Source organism: Pinus tabuliformis, chromosome 8 (assembly GCF_031772625.1).
Source record: "Pinus tabuliformis cultivar Carrire ecotype Pingquan chromosome 8, CPIR1, whole genome shotgun sequence".
Classification (NCBI taxonomy): domain Eukaryota; kingdom Viridiplantae; phylum Streptophyta; class Pinopsida; order Pinales; family Pinaceae; genus Pinus; species Pinus tabuliformis.
Genome location: NC_142294.1, coordinates 1,628,811,733 through 1,628,826,529, shown reverse-complemented (window position 1 = coordinate 1,628,826,529; position 14,797 = coordinate 1,628,811,733). Strand labels below are relative to the sequence as shown.

Here is a 14,797-nt window from a genome sequence, read left to right as displayed (position 1 = left end):
CTTCCAAATAGCCCAAATGACCGATAAGGGAATGGCTCTTCGTTCCTTATTCATATTGCTCCATTTCTTGAAAGCTTCAGAAACCAAAGAGAAGGAATATAGGGCAAAACCGTATTGAGTTGTGATGTTCTGCCATATGGGAAGCACCTGGGGGCAGGTGAGGAAAATATGTAGGTTATATTCCGAGTTTTCCATGCACAGAGGGCAGATTGCAGGCCCATGCCAATTCTGTTTTTGCAGATTATCCCATGTGAGGTTCCTGTTGTTGAAAACCAACCATGCAAAGATGATGATCTTTGTGGGGCATCCGGATTTCCAAAAAATAGGGGGGAATATCTCTCGAGAATTGTCCTCCTCGGAATTCTTGAACTGCAGATATATATGTTTTACCTTCGCCATCGCAGATCCGTCCATACCCTTCCATATAAGATAATCTTTAACCGCAGAGCGATAAATACCATGACCTCGCAGCTCTGTTATGATGTTATTCCATTGTTCCGCCATTTCCTGTTGGAGCTGGAGTTCGTATGCAGTTTTCCATACGGGGATGGCTCCATCCCAGGTTTTTATGGCGCTGGCCCAGAAAAAGATGCCCCGGCTATGTAACGCTCTCATCAGGTCTGGGGAGATCTGTATTTTACCTGCCCCACTAGCAAATTCATCCCTGCCGATCATAATTTTAGCTCCCGTTTGAAATCTCCAAATAAGGTTCTATCTAAAGAATGGCTCTAGTTTCCTAAATCCTCTCCAAATGGAAGAACCATATGGGGACCCAATGGTGTTTTCCCTGATCCAAAACGATATATCCATGTTGCTCATATATTTTTCACGGATGGCCGAACTCCATAATGAATCCCCCATAATTTCCCTCCACATAGATTTGCATAGAAGTGCTTTACTGAATTGGGCAATGTCAAGAATGCCCCATCCTCCCATTTGCTTAGGCCGCGTCAGCGCTGATATTTTTGTTAGATGGAATTTGTGTTGATCCTTGTCACATCCCCATATAAAATTAGCGATCATCCTGTTCAGGTTCTTTATAATAGTGGATGGAATGATGAACAGGTGTGCCCAATAAACCATTGTCTGGACAAGAACTGATTGTGTCAGGGTCATGCGTCCACCTTTTGTTAAACACAGATGCTCCCATGCTGTTATTTTCTTGTAGAATCGGTCATCAATCCAGGTCCAATCCATAACCCAGTACCCCACAGCTTTCAAATTGAAACCTAAATACTTTATACCGTGCCTGAGAGGGATGGCTTGGATGTTAAACATACGAGAGAGGAATTGGATCAAATTTCCATTTATATCCTCCACATGGAAGGAGGATTTCCCTTCATTAACTGTCATACCAGAAGCAGCTTGAAATCTGACCAGGATATAATGTAAGCACAACCAAGTTGCTCTGCACAGGATAGCCGCAATAAGGATGTCGTCGACAAAAAAATTGTGGGATATGTTTATCCCTTTGCATATAGGAAGAGGCCGACAGGTATTTGTATGAACCGCCTTCTTGATATGTAGGCTAAGAGAATCCATAATTAGAATGAAAAGGAGAGGAGACAAGGAGCAGCCTTGTCTAAGGCCCCTTGCAGCTTTAAAAAAAGTGGTGGGGAAGCCATTAATCAAAACAACATAATTTACCTCCTCCACACACGCCATAATCCACCTTTAACACCTGTGGTTGAGTCCAATCTTGGCAAGAAGACAATAACCCCAGTCCACGTTATCCTACGCCCTTTTTAAATCTATTTTTAATAAGGCAGCTTCCAGATTCTTTGAATGCATTGAGTGCAAAGCTTCTTGGGTAAGGGCCACAGCGTCCATGATGTTCTGGTCCTTTAGAAAGCCATGTTTTTTAGGGGAGAGATGCATGGATAACACATTCCTAATCTGAATGACAATAATTTTAGAGATTGTCTTGTATAGAACATTGCATAAAGATATAGGTCGGTATTCAGAGAAGCATGCCGAGTGAGATTTTTTGGAATCAGAGCAATGCAAGTGGATGTGATGCGGTGGTTAATGTATCCATTAAGTCTGGATTCTTCAACCATATTTAGGATGTCGTCCTTGAACAAGTCGAAGAAATGGATGAAGAAATCCACAGTCCACCTGTTCGGCCCTGGGCATTTATCCTTCTGAAAGGATTTCAATGTCGCCAGCAATTCCTCCTCCGTGACTTCTGAAAAGAGGGCTTCATTTTGACTTTCTTCGAACATGGTGGGGTACAACTCAATGCCCCATTGAATGTCTTCAATATGACTACCCATCTCTCTGTTGTATGCCCTGCAAAAAATTAACTGCTTCTCGCGATATGTCCTCTTGAGAGAAAAAAGATCTTCCGGCTTCATCTTTAATTTCCCAGATCATGTTTTTTTGTCTCCTCTTATTGGCGAACCTGTTGAAAAACTTGGTGTTTTTATCACCCTCCTTGACCCAAATGGCTCGGCTCTTCAGTCGCCACGTAGATTCCTCCTCTATCAGAATTTTCTGTTTCCTTTTTTTAAGATCCCAAATCTGTCTACGAGTTTGTGAGGGAAAGGCATCCCTTTTAAAACGGGAGGACAAGAGTTGCAGATATTTATCAATATCTTTCAGGTCCTTTCTGTTGCGTTCTATTTTTTCCCGTTGCCACAATTTAACCTTGTTACGCAGTTTAGCCATGCGGGAAACAAAATATGATGAATTTCGCCGAATCGATCCAGCTTGTGGCTGCCACGACTCTTTTACAAAGTGATTAAAATGCTCATCAGATAACCACGTTCGGTTGAATTTGAATGGGTATCCCAGTTTTATTACCTCATTGTTCCATTGAATATATATCGGGCGGTGATCAGAGATGTGTGAAGGGATGATTTTCATTTGCGGCAGACCGAATCTATCAATCAATTTTTCATGGAGGATATATCTGTCCAGTATTTTAGCCAAGTAATCATCATTGGACCGCCCATTATCCCAAGTGGGCCCTTTACAATCCAGTTGTATGTCTACAAAATTGTTTTGGATCATGGCATTACGAATCATCCTTCCAATCGGATCCATTCTCCTTCCATTTCCCCAAATCTCATCGCTGCATAAGGTACTGTTAAAATCACCACCAATCAGCAGGGAGTCCATATCAAAATGTTCAGATGCTAGAAGTTTTTCCCATAATGGAAAGCGTTGTCTATGTGGAGCATATATATTTAAAATGTGCACAAGATCTAAACAATTACGGAAATAGGCTAATATAAGAGTGCCTGCAAAACATTGGAACGCAACTGCTTTGACCCAAGTGGGATCCCATAGAACAACCAGCCCCCCAGACAAACCTACAACATCAGTGGCCACCATATTCCAAGTAGGGAACATTCTTCTAAAATAAGAAATGGTCTGGGAACAATCATGCATTGTTTCCTGAATCAAAAGCAATCTGGACTTTGTAGATCTAAAGAGGTCCTTTAAAGCCAAAAAATTTAGGGTCTGCTCCTAGGCCCGGATATTCATAGACAAGATGTTATTCATTTCGTCCTTTAGATGGCCGACTAGCTCTAAGAGGCCCTTTTGTAGTGAAATCATCTGAAGCAATTTTTGACACCGGAATATCAATGAGATTGAGGTCCCTGGAAGTCAAATCCTTTTTCCCCATTCTCCCTCCAAAGTGTCTACTTCCCCGCTTATCTTTGCGACGAATAGTAATGTTACCGGAGGATTTTGGACTAATGACCAGGGAAGGAGAACGATCAGGTTTATGTATGATGAGGGGCTTTAAGTTTAATGAGGCCCGTTTCATGAGCAGATCAATATCACAATCGATAGAGTTTTTTTCAGAGGAAGATGGCAGGTAAAAAGGAGAATTAGATTCCAGAATAGCCTTTCCTTTAGGATCTTCTTGATGAACAAGAGAAGGTTCCTTTACGTGGAGGGAAGGGGATGCAGTAGGGGACAAAGGAGAGGAAGAGACATATAGAACGGAATGTGATGGTCACGCCAAGGAAGATTTTTCAATCGGGGGAGGGAGGGGAATGGCTATGTCCAGAGAGGGTTTAGGAGGATGATGGGGCAAAGAGAAGCATTGATGAGACGTGAGCGGATCAAGGAGAGGCCGCAGAGGGAGCTTGGGCGAGGAAGCATCTCGTGGACAACAAGCATCGGACCCACTATCCCGACCATGTGGTCCAACTGATAATGAGCGGGGGCGCAAGGGACCAGAGGGTCTATCCCTAGGCGAGCCTTTACTTGGAGAGGACCGGGATTTTAGATTGAGCAAGCCCCGAAAAGGATCGACACTAAGAGGCAGAGTTGGATGTGCACTTATTGTTGAAATATCAGCATTCCTCTTCGACATATTCTTATGACTGTGTTTATGAGGATGTCTACGCGGACATAGTGAATGAAGGTGGCCGGTCCTATGACACATAAAGCACCTAAATGGAACTCCCCAATAATCTAGCTGCTGATGGACTTTTAACGAATCCCAGTTAAGTTCAATCGATTCAGGGAAGCCACCTCTAAAACCCCTCTCAATGAGGACCCATGCAACACATTTGTCCTTTACGCCTATGCATCTGGGATCCACATATATGAATCTTCCAACAGCGTTGCCAATTTTTTCAATCGATTCTTTGTTCCATAGCTCTATGGGAAGACCAGGTATTTTGATCCAGATGTAATTGTTGAGAGGGGTGCTCCTGAGCGGATTAATCCTAAGTACCACCTGTAGAGAACCAGAAAGCTTCGGTCCCGGACCCAAGGCTTAGTGAAGATAATCTCAAGATCCCACTCCTGGAGGAAATGGAAGTTGAACCAGTCATTCGTGAGCCTGACAATGGTGGGGGAGTAGCCAAGCAGAGGAGCCCATTTTTCCACTATCCAGGTTCGAAATTGTGACTCATCCATCACCGGGAAATGCCATCGTCCCACTAAGGCTCGCTTCTGCAAACTAGAAATCCTGTCAAGTAGCAGTGTCCCATCCAAGTTGATGGCTTCAGGTGGAGGGGAAGATTTAATCGGCCGATTATGTTTACGTTTCGGGAGAGAAGCAGAGTCATCGCCTTTGGGAGACAGGTCCTTCTGAGAAGCAGGAAAAATATCCGAGTACAGCGAGGTAGCCCATTCAGCGTTGGAATTTTGGCTGACGTGGGTTTTCTCTGCCTCCAGGGTGGCGCACCAGTGTAGAAGCCACAGAGTTGTCAGACGAAAAATCCATTTCAAAGGACTGCAACTGAGATACCAAGGACCAAAACAAGATTTCCCAGGATAGACCAATTAGACAAAGTACAACAAGGCTTATTCAATAAGTGGGAAAAAGCCAGATAAATCAATGGAGAGAGTACTTCCGCATCTAGAAAAGGATGGAATTGGATAGAGCATTTAAGAATATAGACGTCGGTGATGGATTCACATACCCCTAGGTGTACCCCTTCTAACAGAGAGATATAAATGAGTCGACTATGTTCTATAGGAAAATGAGGAATGACGGTGAACATAATCCACAAAAAGATCGAGAAGAGGATCCCTAAATAAATGCAGACATCCGGGCATCAGCAACCGGAAAATTCAAATTATCCGGCACCGGAAAAGACAGGGGGATGAAACCAGTGTAGAAGAGAACCTCAGGAGTTTGGACAGGCGATGCAGCAACAGTAAATCTCATATATGCACCAGCAAGGACCAATCCTTAGACGAAAATCCGAGCAAGGTTTGGAGATGATGAAAAATTTCTTAATGAACTTTAAAATGGTCCCCCACCACCCAAGAAATTCAGACCCCGACATGTAGGAGAACCAAATTGTTGTTAAAATGGAAGAGTCTGACCCTCAAGCGTTACCAAGCAGACAACACCATGGCCGGAAGAGTCCACATACCATCTTCACAGAAAAACCGCAGAAAGAGTCCCCTCTCTCGTCCAAGAGTAGATAGCAGAGCCTCGTTTGGATATTGGCAAAAGCCAAACGACGACTGAATAATGGCTGGAATAGCCACGTCCAGGGAGAGCATGCAAGTGTTTGTCACCAGAAGTTCCTAGAGGAGAGTCGAAATAGGATGAGGCGCAGCCTTCCATCCACCAATGGAAGTGCAATGGCTCCCCATGCCTCCATCTGTCGAGAGAAAAGGAGCTATACCATATCGCGAGGGGAAAATGACACAGGGAAACAGAAAAAATTACCTGGGGATGTTCAACCAAGACCCACTATGCTGCCTCTTCAATGCTTGACCCTACGTCCAAGCTACTTCAACTTTGCTGACAGATGTTTCTGATCTTGGTTATTTGTAAAATCTCATGAGCTTATTCTTAACAAATCTGATGTTTGTGACTACTCCCAATACTTATGGTCCTGCAAAGAGTCCCATCCAGGAAGGTTTTGCGCCCAAGTTCCAGACTCGAAAGCATTCAACGTTACTTATTATTTCACATTGAGAGCCAGAGTTATCTTTAATCTAATTTTTTAGAAAAAAAATTGCTGAGTTTTTCCAAACTCTTTGAAAATATGACTAGGTCACATCACAATAACACCACCATAAATTACTGATCTCATTCGTTCAGTTACTGCACTGCACTGCACTAGATGGACAAAACTTGGGGCAGAAGCTTAGTGGAAGCAACCTCTACGTTAATGGTAGTGACTAGTATCAAATCCTCATGCTATGACTCTCAATGTGGTTTTTCAATTTGCTTTAGTTTGCAATGGCGTAATTAAGGTCATCACTGATATGTGTTACTTTTCAATTCGTTTTAGTTTAAAGTTTGATATGGCGTAATTGAGGTCATGAATGTTTGTGTCGCTTTTCAATCAATTTGTTTTAGTTAAAATTTCATTGAGGCAGAATTAATGTCAGTGTCAATTATTTTAATTAATTACGATGTAATCAGTAGCAACATCCATTAAATCAGTGTATTTTTTCAATTAGTTTTAATTAAAGTTATTTAAAGGATAATTAATGTCAGTGTAGCTTTCCAATTTCCTTTTAATTAAAATTATCGTTTCTCTTTTTATTTCAATTGTTTTAGGAAAAGCTAGTTATGGTGTAATGTTAGTGTGATTTTTAATTTTGATTTAGCTAAAGTTAATTATGCATGATTAGCAATATTGTTAGGTCCCTATAATACTAGTGTATCCCCTTTATTGTTATTGTCAGTGTATCCCCCTATTATTAATGTTGTGCCCATGTATCCCCCATGTTGTTATTATTATGCCCCATAGAAGCCCACTATTGTTATTATTGTGCCCTTATATTATTACTTTTATGCAAGGTTTAATTATATTGTGACCCCTTAGACTCCTATATATACCAAGGAGGTCTTATCATTTGTACCATCCAAGAATTGTTGATTTATGTGATGTAAAGGAGGTTTCCCCCTCGAAAATGCTATTTCTCAAGTCGTTGATCTATCTTTTCTTCTATTTTGTGAGCTGTTTGCATAACATTTGGTATCAGAGCTTAAGATTATAGGGTTTCACTACTACAAACAGGCCATATTGGCATTTTCGCTATAACTTTTTTCCTATGAAAGTTTAAAAGCTAAAGTTGAGACCACGTGGATATGAAATCTTGATGAACTTCCTATAAAAATTTCAGATCTTGGTTCTCTATATTTTCTAAGATATGGTCCAAAGAATTTAGGGTTTTTTCATGCTCCAGAATTCAGTCTCAAACAGTGAACCTTGGGGAAATCATCATAACTTCCTCTATGAGCATAAGAATTGATTTTCGTAAAAAGTGATTGAAATTTCATGTACTATAGTTTTTTGTGTATCATTTTTAGGGCCGAAGCTTGAAACAGTGACACGTGGCATTCCTTACAACTTCACTCTATTGAACCAATCCATAATCAAGACATTGTGGGATATTGGACATAAAATTATCTTGAAGAATATAATTTTGGTCTAACTTTTGGCGTTGGAAAGAAGACTCAGAGGGCTAACATAGGATGGAATTTCAAACCTTGGAAATCTGATATTACATAGGTATAATAGTTTCAATATATAGCTCCTAAAAAGCAAAAAAAAGTGTGTATTTTTTTTAATTTTGCATAACTTTTGTTTGGAAAATCAGTTTGAAGTAATTCAAAGGGCATAGTGAAGAATAGATATCATTGTTTGATTCAAAAATTCCTCAAAACAAAAAATGGACACACCTAGTAAGCAACCAGAAAGCTCTTCTATGATGCATGAAGAGGAAGAAATGCAACATGATATATCAAAATTACAGGACCAACTGCAACAAATTTCACTCTCACAAAGAGCAACCAAAAAAGAATTGGATGGTTTAAAAACAAACATGGAATTTTTAAAGGATGGTTTAAAATCATACATGAGAGTTTTTAAAGTACACATGGACGTGATGAATGTCAAGTTGGAAGGGTTGACAAAGTTGTTGCAAGAAAGGCTTCCCAGTGGTGACAAGATAATCCATGAAAATCATGATGAGGACAAAAGGAATATGAATTATGATTTTAGAGACTCCAACGTTGGGTTTGAAACCTACCACATTCCAAATATTGATATAAGGAAGTTTGATGGCAAGGATCTGGTAACATGGATACTACAGATGGAGCAATATTTGATCTCCATGATGTGTAACACACACAAAAGGTAATTGAATATTTATATTTAGAACCCAATTAGTTTGTGTGGTATCGATGGCTTTGTTCTTGTAAACCACTTGTCACTTGGTCAATTTTTACAGAGGAAATAATAGCACATTATGAGGATACAAAGAGAAACACCTTCTTTAGCCAATCGATAAATCTCAAACAGAAGTGATCCAGGATGTTTTTGCTTATATATGTATAGAAAAGAATTACATGTAAAATTGAAGCTTAACACACCAATGTGCACATGATGAAAGAAGAAGTAAACACATACATTGCACAAAAAGAAGACACCAAGGCTTGATAACGGAGTTCATCCAATTCGGACTACGTCTCCGGGCCCAGCTCAACAATGGGGAGGCCTTTCTTATTAAATGGCATGAAAAAAGAGAATTACAATCATCAACTGTCCACAAGAGGATTTTACCTACATTCTGAATGATATCTGTGAAATGGAGACCTCAGATGGAGAAGTGGGCAGCATCAAAGTGTCCATGGCACTAAAAGGGGCTAAAAACATCTGAAGCTTGTCCCAAACAGACAAATGCACTATCGGCCTCCTGCAAAACGAGACAGCGTGCTGCCAAATCTTCCCTCCCTACTTTTCCCAACTATCGGGCTTTTATAATGGGTTTTCGGACAGAATTCCCTTTTAAGTCGGGGCTGCCTAGTTAACAATGGAGGCTAGTGTCGTGGAAGGATTGGCGAGTGCAACCACCTCTTAAAATGGCCTTTTTATTTTTGAGGTGATAAAACCTTAAAATCCAGAAAATACACTAAAATCCCATAAAAAACCGTTTACCCGGACTTCAAAAACATTAAAATCGGGCGTATTTTCTTATCGGGTCTGAGCCCGATATCGCAATCGGCCTATTGGGGAGTGCATGTACTATTAATCGAGGATGCCCGCCCACCGATCACCGATATCGGCGTCGTCCGATCACGTCGGCGTTCCGCTCATATATCGCCCCGACATCCCGATAACGATCCCACTGATGGTATAATCGTCGATCTCTCTGCCTGTTCGTTGATATATATATATATATATATATATATATATATATATGACCTCCGATCGCTGATGCCAATTACTCCAAATCGTCGATAGCACTTTCGCCGACCCGATTGCCCTCTGATCACCGATCCGATTTTATCGGATATCGACAATCGGGGATTCCAATGTTTTTTCTTAAGTCTACCTTTTGAAATACTCTGATTGCTATTTTGCCTCTTAAGGTTAAAAACCCATTTTTTAAGGGAAAATGCCTCATTTCCTTAAGGAACAAAGCCACCTTCTCTTCACGATAACTTCATCATCCGAACTCGGATTAAAGTGTCGTTCACGTCATTGGAATCAAGATGAAAAGATCTACACTCTGGTCCCGAATTGACTTCATTTGGAGCACTTTGATTTCTGAGATTTTCCATGCCATAGTATCTAAAGATCCACCTGGATCAATCCTCCCCACTAAAAAGCTTTTGGACTCCAAAAGCATTAGCACGCTATCTTGATCCACACTTTTAATCACCTACCCATGAAACTGGTACATCCTTCGCACACCACACATGACTCAACAACCCCTCCTTGCCAAGAGTTCATAGCACACTCATTGGCCAAGGATTACATAAAAGTAATTAATGCCTCAAATACTAATAAGGAAAGGCCAAAATACCATTGTTGCATCTTCAAAATGATGGGAAACACATCATCATTTTTACATTTACTTGCAACGTATGATTTACAATGGTGGCCCTAACAAGTTGCTACTCTTTAAAAAACCAAGTTAATAGAGCAGACCACCATGAATGGGGTGGAGTGATATATTGAACATGTTCACCTGTGGGCTCCTCTAGCGATGTTTTCAGAGCGTGGAGTATCGAACACAAGGTTTGTTGGTGCCCCTCCTGGTTGCAATGACTACAATGGTTCTTTCTCCTCTAGACTTTTGGGACTACCTTGGGGCGTTTTCTCCTGGTGTTCCTTCGATAAGTATTCATGGAGCCTTCACTATCGCTAGACTGTGAGGGGGGAGTCTCGTTGTCTATTGTTGGCTGGTGGCTTACTATATTGGAGCTTTCCCCCAACTCCTTTGTGGTGTATCCGAGCCCTGCATGGCGCGGCAACTCCTTGACTTTAATGGGGTTTATGATGCCTTGTCCTTTGATGCCAAGGCCTTTTCCTTAATACCCCATTTTCTTCAATAGCTTGGAGCCAATCCCTGTAGTATGCTTTTCAAAAGCAGCGAACTCATCATCATGAAAATCTTGTGAATTTGGAGAAGCACCTCTTATCTCCAAATAGCTATGTTGTGGCTTTTCCAAGACCTTGTCCTTGGCCTACAACTGGCGTAATAATATTTGTTTCTCTTCCCTTGCCTCCTGTAAAAGCCTCCTTAGCTCTGCATTTTCTGCTTGGAGGCGGTGGTTGATCTCCTTAAGTTCTAGGAGTCCTGCTATGGTGAGTGCCCCTCTTGTTATGTTGGTGGAAATCTGTGATTCAGTGCCAGAATCAGACCCCAAATCCATGGGTCCTTCTGCCGCGATCCCAAGGGCTGCAAACTTCGTCTCATCGCCGGAATCAGACCCCAAGTCAATGGGCCTACTCCATGCAAATCCTGTAGCTATGACCTTCTCGTCTTCCTCTGACTCAGAATCTTGGCTTTGCTGCACGGTGGCGATGGCCTTCTGCTTTCCCTTTCTGTCATTCCTCTCAGGTCTTAGCTCAGGGTGCAGCTTCCAGCAATTCTCCTCGTCATGGCCCTCTTTCTCACAATGTGTGCAATAGGGCTTTGCTCCCCTTCTTTTGGCTGTCGCGGTTCTCTTTGAGTGGTCATCTCTCTCATTTTTGCCCCTGTTCTCAATATGGATTGCCTTTACGCTGGTCGAATCAATAGTGGTTGGTTCAAACAACAACAATGAATGTCTAATATAACTATGCAGTGAGCCAATGTACTTAGTTACAACTTCTAGTGTATCTAGTGCAATACCCAGATTCAGTGCTTGCTTTCTAAATTCTTTTGTAAAACTCTGAACATCTTGCCCTTTGCCTTGTCTTAAATATTTCCAATTCATCAAAGCTTTTTGTTTGTATCCTAAGGGATAAAACTGTTCCTTTAACGCAGAAGTAAAATCAGACCATGAGGAAAAGAGCTTACCCACATTTTTACTGCTCTGCAATTTTCTCTCCCACCAAACGAGAGTTGTGTTGCCCAGCCGTAGAGAGGCCAGCTAGATTTTCACCTCATCCTCTATGATTTGTTGAATCCTGTAGTAAACCTCAATCTGCCTGATCCAATTGTTAAGCTTTTCTGTGTTACTTTCACCATTAAACACAAGAAGATAAAATTTAACATCTAATTTAAAAAAGGTTTCTTAGATGCATCCTTTGGAACTCTCTGATTATGGTGGTGAGGGGAAGAAGAACCTTCACCACTAGAAGGAGAAGGAGGGGGTTCTTCTCCATCATTCCCATGTGCTAAACCTTGTCCTTCTGGGTTCCTCTCTTCTACTTTTTCCAGTCTTATAACCAGCTGACTGATATTCTCTGCCATTGAATAGAAAGTCTTTCTGGAATTGTGTTCCTCTTCAATACAAGCTTCCTCTCCAGCCATGTTTCTTCTCCGAGGTGCACGTCCTACCTCTGGATCGAAAGGTTCTAAATTCCCTTCTCCTCTTTGAAGCCTACCTCTTGTTAGCATACAAACATGCAATTCACATCTAAAAATCCATGCTTTGATACCACTTGATCCAAGATGTTTTCGCTTATAGATGTATAGAAAAGAATTACATGTAAAATTGCAGCTTAACACACCAATGTGCACATGATAAAGGAAGAAGTAAACACATACAAGGCACAAAAAGAAGACACCAAGGCTTGATAACGGAGTTCGTCCAATTCGAACTACGTCTCCAGGTCCAGCTCAACAATGGGGAGGCCTTTCTTATTAAATGGCATGAAAGAAGAGAATTACAATCATAAATTGTCCATAGGAGGATTATACCTCCATTCTAAATGATAGTTGTGAAATGGAGACCTTAGATGGAGAAGTGGGCAGCATCAAAACGTCTGTGGCACTGAAAGGGGCTGAAAACATCTGAAGCTTGTCCCAAGCAGACAAATGCACTATCGGCCTCCTGCCAAATGAGACAGCGTGCTGCGAAATCCTCCCTCCCTACTTTTCCCAACTATCGAGCTCTTATAATGTGTTTTCAGACAGAATCCCCTTTTAAATCGTAGCTTCCTAGTTAACAATGGAGGCTAGTGTCATGAAAGTATCGGTGGGTGCAACCACCTCTTAAAATGGCCTTTTTATCGTTGAGGTGATAAAACCTTAAAATCCAGAAAATACACTAAAATCCCGCAAAAAACCGTTTACCCGGACTTCAAAAACATTAAAATCGGGCATATTTTCTTATCGAGTCCAGGCCCGATATCGCAATCGACCTATCGAGGAGCGCATGGTACTGTTAATCGGGGATGCCCGACTGCCGATCGTCAATCTCCGATATCGGCATCAACCGATCGCGTCGGCATTCCGCTCATATATCGCCTTGACGTCCCAATAACGATCCCGCCGATGGTATAATCATCGATTACTCTGAGTGTTCGCTAATATATATATATATATATATATATATATATATATATATATATATATATATATATATATATATATATATATATATATATGAATGACCTCCGATCGCCGATGCCGTTTGCTCCAAATCGCCGATAGCACTTTCGCCTACCCGATTGCCCTCTGATCGCCAATCCGATTTTATCAAAGATCGGCAATCGGGGGTTCCAATGTTTTTTCTTAAGTCCACCTTTTGAAATCCTCTGATTGCGATATTGCTTCATAAGGCTAAAAATCCATTTTGTAAGGGAAAATGCCTCATTTCCTTAAGGAACAAAGCCACCTTCTCTTCACAATAACTTCATCATCCAAACTCGGATTGAAGTGTCATTCGCACCATTGGAATCAAGATGACGAGATCTACACTCTGGTCCTAAGTTGACTTCATTTGGATCACTTTGATTTCTGAGCTTTTCCATGCCATAGTATCTGAAGATCCACCTGGATCAAGAAGGGTTCAATGGCAGAGCATATTGAGGAATTACAAAAATTAAATATCATGGTAACTGATATTCCAGAGGAGCATAGGGTTGATGTATTCATAAGGACTTTAAAGGATAACATACAACATGAGTTTCATCTTTAGGAACTTGATTCATTGGAGAAGGCATTCAAAGTGGCAAGAAAAGTTTAAAGAAAAAGTATGGCAACAAAGAAGTCTACCACTCACAACTATAAAGATGGAAGTGTTGTTGTTCCTAGCCTTCCACAACCTACAAGGTTGACACCAAAAGAATTGGATTAAAAAGGAGAAAAAGGTATTTTTTATAGTTGTGACAGCAAGTACACTAAAGGTCATAAGTGTGTTGAGAGGAAATTATTCTACATAGATTGGGAAGAGGAGGAAGAAATGAACAAGAATCATCAAAATAGGTGGATATACACCAAGAACCAACCTCGTAAAAACAAGAAATGAATCCGACGATATCTTGTAATGCATTGGCAGGAATTTCCACTCCTCAAACTCTCAAGATAGAAGGATATATCAAGAATAAAAAGGTAATAGTGTTGATTAATTCAGGTAGTAACCTTAATTTTATTCATTGTAAGATAGCCAAGGAATTGAGTTGCTTCCTATATCCAACACCAGAGTGTCAAGTGATGGTTGCAAATGGAGGAACTATAAACTACTCTAGAAAGTGCCATAATATCAAGCTAACTATGGGGAATATGTATTGAATAGTCCAATGTTTTCCATTCCAATGGGTGGTGTTGATATTGTACTAGGAGTCCAATGGTTACAATCTTTGGGGACGATAGTTTTTAATTTTCAAGAACTTTTCTTGAATTTTTTTTGGGTAGGAAAGGAAGTTGAATTAAAGGGTATTGCAGGGAAACCAAGAAAGACAATCAACTCTAATGATATGACAAATATTTTGAAAAAATAAAAACGGGGCATAATTGCACAATTATGCTTACTAAAGGTTTAAACATCAAAATCATATATTTGTCCAGATCTCCAAAAAGTCTTGGACAATCATTCCAAGGTATTTGAGACTTCCAAAATCCTCCCACATATTTGTGATCATGATCATGTTATTCATTTGATTCCAGGAAGTTTTCCTCTAAACAAAATACC

General features: G+C 40.8%; 1 protein-coding gene across 1 annotated transcript; it reads right to left on the bottom strand.

Annotated features, from left to right (window-relative positions):
- Positions 1-2,268: 2,268 nt before the first annotated feature.
- LOC149242318 (uncharacterized) lies at positions 2,269-3,339 on the bottom strand. The gene has a single exon (XM_089370809.1). The coding sequence runs from the start codon at positions 3,337-3,339 to the stop codon at positions 2,269-2,271; it is 1,071 nt and encodes a 356-aa protein (XP_089226935.1).
- Positions 3,340-14,797: the final 11,458 nt, after the last annotated feature.

Coding starts and splice junctions, on each gene's coding strand:
- LOC149242318 (XM_089370809.1), bottom strand. CDS start 3,339: ATGGTGGCCACTGATGTTGTAGGTTTGTCTGGGGGGCTGGTTGTTCTA.